Raw genomic sequence first — 7,304 nt, 5'->3', positions numbered from 1 at the left:
CCGCATTTAGGCCCAGGTCCTATATAAAACATCCTACCAATTTAATATTTAGCGAGATGGACGGCATTGGGATTCAAAACTAAAATATTAGCTTGGAACTTAAGCTATATTGGCCTTAATTAGGCATAACCCCTTATATAATGAAAACATCAAGTATTCGCTAATTTCTACACAATGTTGTCACTATTGGCCCCGCTTTAGTATGACTCATATAAATGTGTCCTCTAAATCGGAGTATTTTCAGGATTTTATACACATGCTTCACCCTACCATGCGTTAATAATATATGTCGACATGTTGGGGTTTTGTGATTTTAGGGAAAACCCCCATTGAAATTGTTGAAATTTCTATTTGGTTTACAACAATCGATTGGTATAATTGTCGTTGTATGGTCCTTATATTTTCATTTCAAAAATTTGTCAGTATTCCTATGGTGGAGGGTATCCAAAGTTCGGCCCGGCCGAACTTAGCGCTTTTTCACTTGTTTTTTTTTTTTTTTTTTTGCAACATTCACTGTTGTGAATGCCTGACAGTTCCCAGCTAGATAAACATTTATTCTTCAATATGATCCGTCTTTCATTCGCCCTTTCGAGTTTCCTAGTACCTAAGTCTCTTCAAAATCAAACATTCATGTACATATTGTATTATCAAGTCACATACGTGGATGACCTGTGGAAATCAGGACACCTGCACGTCGTTTTCATTAACTGTGATATTTTATAATGACGTATACCTCAGTAGTATCAACATATAGATTAGATGTTTTTCAGGTTGATTTTCTATTTGGAAAACTACCGAATACATATTTGGTAGATAGTTTATTCTATTTTTCAAATAAACAATTTATGGAATTTACGGAAATTTCTGTCTTTATTTGATTTTCTTAATGATTTTAACGATTTCTGGCGGTAGTGATCAAATATCATATATTTTTTACAAATCTCAAAACTGCTTCGATATCACAATGTATTTTTTGTTGTCCCTACTCTTTTTCCCCACGTTATAACTTTGAAGTAACAGACGTACTTGTATCAATGTAAAATAAATTGATATGAGATTATAATGCTTTGACAATGAAATAACAAATATATTGTAGAAAATAATTTGACGAATAATTCATTTATTTATTATCGGCAACTTTACTTCATTCTAGGTTACCAAATAATACAGATATGAACAAATTGATACACATTTTAAAATAATTATTAGTTTTTGCAAAAAGTTAGGCTTAATCCCAGTTTGTTGTTTTCCAAAAAACAACAATTTATTAGTGGGAAAAGTATGGCATTTTCCACCAAGGAGTAAGCATGGAAGACTATAGTTTCGTATCAAGCCTCATCAGTTCCCTTAGTATTTTGTTGAGATATTCTCCCCAAAAGCTATTTATAGCTTCTTTCCATAAACCTTTCATACCCAAATGTCTCTTGTAACAAATTGAAGTACTTACGTTACCAGCGATACCACCTCACTGAGAAGTTCGTTGGTTCCTGACTTCGTGGTTAACAAGACTTTGTTATCGTGGTTAACAAATTTAACACTAGAATCTGTAGTGAAATTGCATACATATACAAAATGTATCGTCAATTGCGTTCCATTAAATTCGGGCGCTACTTAATGTACTTCAGTACAACTTTAGTCCATAAAAATATATTTTTTGATGCTAAGTTTCTTTCGTTTTTCCACCGAATTTGGCTGTAATTTAGTTTTTGGGTTCTCAATGAATGGCACATGTCCGTACCAAAAATTATTAATATTGACCCAAGTTTCAGAGTAGGCCCCTTATAACGGTACTAACATTATTAACGTTTAAGGTTAGCCCACCTAATATGGTACCGCCAATATGAGGATCTTTTACACGTTTTACAAATAATAACCAGTGAGTAAAGCAGTATAGTCGGACGGGGCCGACCATATACCCTACGCAACTTCCACGAAAATCTAACTTTGTGTGGTTCAATATTCTGAGCATGGACAATATTTCGCGACTGGCCGACTAGAGGTCAACAAATATACCAGATTCCCTTCACCGAGGGTCGGTCCACTTCATCCCAAAATTATTATCTGTTCATCACCTAAAAGGCGTTGTCCTTGACCATAACTGAAACCTCATGAAACGTTTCAAAGCGATCTGCGCTAGTGTGGTAATGGTTTATTAAATATTATCTGAATACGTAAGCACCTTTGAATATTTAGGTGTAACTCCCACATCCGAGTATATATGATAATATAATTGGTATCGATTTAAAGGCCAACCACTCTTCTTGGATATACTATCAACTCTTCGTGTCTATGTCCTTCAGGAGTAAAAATATACGCCATAGAATACAAATTTTGTCATTTTTCATACAAAAGTCGGGATCCATTTAAACCACTAAATATTGACCGATCTTTATGAAAACGGGCATGCATATTCTTTGGCCCGATTTCCTTCATCTTGTAAAATTTCGCGACGTTCGGACCATAATTGTGGCCGCTAGAGCGACCAGGAAAACCGACAAAAATTAAGTATTTGGTCCATTTCATTCCCTAAATATTAAGCGATCTTTACCAAAAGCAATAGGGGTCTTTATTGGGCAGAACCCATCCTAAATGCAAAATTTCGTGAAGTTTGGTTCATAACTGTGGCCTGAATTGTGTTTACAAATTATAATGGACAGACGGACGGACACACATGTCTAGATCGACTCAGCTAGTGGAGATATGATCGGTATACTTAAAGGTGGGTGGAGGAACAATATTTCGCGGCGTTACAAACTTTTGGGGCTGCACAAAGCTATAATACCCTGACAACATAGTTGTGTAGGGTATAATGACAACATAGTTGTGTAGGGTATAATAACTTTGTATTCTCACAAGGTACCACTACATCTCCGCACTAATAATTATTAACATTGACCCAGGTCAGAATTTTGGACACGTTTTCCAACCGATTTGGCTGTAATTTGGTATTTTGTATTCTTATTGGATGTCATATCTAACTACCAATATATAAATATGAATCCCAGTTTTATTATAGCCTAATGAAACGGTAGCTCACTATTAGATATTTTGAGAATTTCAAGGTCCTATAATATAATTTTAGATATTTTGATTGTCATTCTCACGATGGAGGGTATAAAAAGTCGGGGCGAAATTAACATAGTTATACCCTTCACCACACTGTGGTACAACGTATTATGACTTTGTGCATATGTTTGTAAAAGGGAAAAGGAAACGTGTTAGACCCATGGTTACTTTTGAGACTATGCATAGAATCACTTTCTAATCCGATTTATGCATGTTCGTCCGACTTTCCGTCTGTTGATGTTAAATTGTAAACAAAGTACAGGTCGCATATATGATCCGATTTGGATAGAATTTGGTAGAGCTCATTTATTTGGCCCAAGGACGAATCCTATTGAAATTGGTGAAAATCGATATATAGCTCAGATTTACATATAGATTCCGACTGACATCACATTAATATAAATTAATCTCTGCCAAGTTTTGTTGAAATTGGATCAGATTTAGATATAGCTACCATATATATTTTCGTCCGATTTTAGGTGAATGGTGCACCAAACTCCTAATGTTTGTCCGATTGGCACGACATTTTGCGCAACGTATGAAATTGAGGCTAGAATAACGTTATAGCGTTTTGTTGAAATTGGTGCATATGCAGACATAGCACAGTGGGAAAAATGCAGATCTAGAGCGCAGAAAATAAAAGTAGATGTTTTACTGTATGTTTGTCGATATTTTGGATAAGAATAGATTTAGATTCGCAATTTTAATTATTTTATGAAAAAATTTGGCAATTTTTTTTTATTAACCCATTAAGCGCCGATTATTTTTTTTTTTTTTTTTTTTTGTAGAAAAAACTTAAATTTTTAGGTGAAAATTACTGTTTTGAAGCATTTGAAACATTTTATAATAAGCAAAATTTTTCGTTATAACTAATAGTACTCCTAAAATGGGAGCTTCTTTTAAAAATTCCGAAAAGTGGGTTAAGGGCAAACACTATTGTTATTATATGTATCTTTATTATTGTTCATATTATATATCTAAAACATTAAACTATATATATTTTATAAAATTTTGGCATTACTTATTAAATACTAATCACATTCAGATTCCGAGTTTTGATCCGAATTATTTGGTAGCATTGGATCCTCCAGTAGTTTAAGGACTTCTTCAGATAGTGGTTCACTATATCGATGGTTAAGAGATGTAATACGAGACAAACTTGATATTTTTGGATCAGAAGAAAATAGCAACCTATTGAAAAGATCCCTCATGCACTAATATTTCGTGTATGCTTGAAGGCATATAGAACCAAGGATATAATTCCACGAAAAGAATAAATGTTTCCTCAGTAAGTTTTTTAAAAGACTCTGCGTTAATAGCATATCCACAGGCCATTGTTGAAAGGATGATACTAAAATTTTTAATTGATTTTTCATCAACACCAGTCATCGACGATGCCAAGCCAGGTTGGCTAAAAAACGCCTAGCAGTATTGCCATCGTTTGTTGTTTCGGATACTGACTTAGGTGTGTCAACAATAATGTGCATTTCTTCCTTCAAATCATTAATGATACGTGCCTTCCTTTTTTCGAAAAGTAGCCCATCGGAGCTATTAATTTTCCACTTTTTCAAAACCAGTCGGTATGAAATGTGCAATATACATTCTAAACATCGAATCCTTGCATGTAAGGTAGACAGGCCGTATTCGTATAAGTTGATGTTTGTGTTAGAGACGAAATTTTGTTGTAATCATTCATTACTTTTGCTGTTATGTGCTTATAGCGAAAACCATAAATGTAGGTAAAACCATATATATATGAATGTTACATCAATGATATTTTTCAGGGTTCATAAAGTGGACCCTTTACCTGCGGTATTTTAGAAGACTCTTACAACCGATTTCGTTGTAATTTCAATTTTTATTTAGAAAGGCATTTAGAATAAATATATATTCAGTGCATGAGATTGGAACCTTAGGATGGACATTTTGAACTTGTTTTTTTCTTATCTGCTATGCTGTGATCTATTCCAAGTCATATTTGATGAATTATATCAAGAAATTCACAAATTTTTAATTTTATTTAAACAAAACCTTAAAAAAAGCTTCCTACACCAAATTGGCATTTTTTCAAAAAATTGCCATAAATCCGAGAGTCGCAGGAAGTCGCAGGAAAAAATTATGTATGATGTTCTAGACAGACACACAAGAAAAAAAACAAAAATCAACGCCGAACTCGACTGCACTCCATACTAAACCCCTATTTCAATTTAAGAAATTTAAAAAAAACGGACCTTACATATATTTAGCCCGAAACACCTAAATTAAAATAACTTATGGGTTATATAACTATACCATTTAATTAAACACCAATACTATATATCAAAAATGGATAAAATTTTATAATAGTATATTCACAGAATGAACACGACCATCGCAATTTTATAGCTAAAAAATACCATTTTTAACATTGGAAAAAATTTCTATTTTAAATGTACCGTTATTCCGTTCTAGCTTATTAATTCGGATTATTTTATACGGACTTAAGTACTCTCAACAATCTACTTTAAAACTGCATTAATGTTTTAAAGTTTCCTTCAACTTAATTTTTTTTATTTTCTGCGCGCTAGATCGGTATTTTTTCCCACTGTGCATAGCTTCTATATATGTCTTAATGTTAATTGGGAAGCAAATAATCAAAGGATGTCTGATTGTCAAATTTGCTTTAAATTGATTTACATAAATGTTAATCTCCCCGAATGAAATGAAATTTAGCATAGGTTACAAAATAACAAGTGTATGGAATCTTATAAGTCAGTTCAAATATAGTTAAAGATCACATATTTAAGTTCATTCAATTTCATTTCAATGATCCTTCGAAATTGTGACGTCTGACAGCATACATTTGTTAAATATACCCAAAGTGGTGAAGGGTATTATCACCAATACCAGTTGATTTGACAACATTAGACATTTAATTAAGAAATAAAAACACCCACAATATACTTACCCCATTTATTATTTTTCATCATTTCGTAATGCAAATCCGACAACTTCAGCAAAGTTCCCTTTAATTTCAGCTGTTTCAAAAAGCTTGTCAATTGATCATAATAGAATTTGACATAATATTCTAATTTGGTTATTAGCTCATCCGTATTGATTGATGACAGCAAAATATACCACAAATCCTTGGCGGGGCTGTCATACGAACAATAACCAATATTGAGGAAAACACAATCTTTAATATTGCCAAATGCATCCATATGGAACAACATATTATCCAGGGTGCAATTGCCCAATGAAAGCACCTGAAATTCCTGAGGATTGAAATAATATTGCGGCTCCAAAAATTTAGTTTGTAAAGATTTCTGGAAATGAATAAACAAGTTATTATAAAATTACAGTATTAATTTCAAATGTACTCACAATTGTGTCTTCATATTTTAGCAAATTATAAATATGCAAATGCTCCTTAAAAATCCTGTCGGAAATGGATGGCATTTTCCTTGAGGATTTCTCGGAAATCATTTCAAATTTGTTTGAAGTTACACTTGCAGCATGAAATGCTGCCAAATTTGTCAAAACAATTTCTATTTGTTTGCTGCCAAGACCACCCGATTGTCCAAAACATCTGTAACCTTTATATTGTAAATCCTCGAAGAGGATATACTCTTCCGGTACAGTTTGAGGAAATTTATAAGCAATCGGAGAAAAGTTGATGGATTTATTTTCTTTTTCATATATTTTCCTTAGCTTGGGTAAAATTTCAAAATTTACTTGGTTTTCAAGAGCCAAAGATGTATTGTTTAAATAGGGTAATAGCTTCTCACCACCACTTAATGTAGCGGTTTTTAAAATGAAACCCATAATACGTCTTTTGCCATCTGAAATAAAGAAGAAATTGAAAAGAAAATGTTAAATATACTGTAGCGAGTGGTGCACAGTTATTCCAAAATTTTGCGGAAGGATTTAGGTTTGAAGGCCTTCAAGATACAAAATACAGCTGAACCACCAACCACAACGGTGAATGGCATTTAGAAATGATGCTGAAAGAGACTGAAAGACATCTCTAAGAACCCAGAATTCTTAGAAATCCAAATAGACCAATCTCAAGATGTTTATTCTAACATGTTCCATTCGAATGCGGACTAAAGTCCTTGACTAATTTAAGTGTATGTTCAACTGCGGGTATGAAAACCCAAAGTTTCACATTTTGGAATAGATGGATAATTAAACCTAGTCTATCGAAAACGAAATATATTGCTTCCACCTCACATATATAGATGCAGACAAGAAAACTA

The 7,304-nt window shown here is 33.1% G+C and overlaps 1 protein-coding gene across 1 annotated transcript; it reads right to left on the bottom strand.

Annotated features, from left to right (window-relative positions):
* Positions 1-1,443: 1,443 nt before the first annotated feature.
* LOC133333592 (uncharacterized) lies at positions 1,444-6,887 on the bottom strand (the record flags this gene model as incomplete). The annotated part of the gene is made up of 3 exons (XM_061541901.1): positions 1,444-1,544; positions 6,014-6,371; positions 6,430-6,887. Coding segments are annotated over 3 exons (917 nt in total), but the record flags the coding sequence as incomplete, so codon positions are not given.
* Between the last annotated feature and the right edge of the window lie 417 nt (positions 6,888-7,304).

This window comes from Musca vetustissima, unplaced genomic scaffold (genome assembly GCF_032173495.1).
Source record: "Musca vetustissima isolate MV318-11 ecotype Yass unplaced genomic scaffold, APGP_CSIRO_Mvet_v1 utg71418, whole genome shotgun sequence".
Classification (NCBI taxonomy): Eukaryota; Metazoa; Arthropoda; class Insecta; order Diptera; family Muscidae; genus Musca; species Musca vetustissima.
Note: the sequence above shows the minus strand (reverse complement) of the source record. Positions and strands in the feature narration are given on the sequence as shown.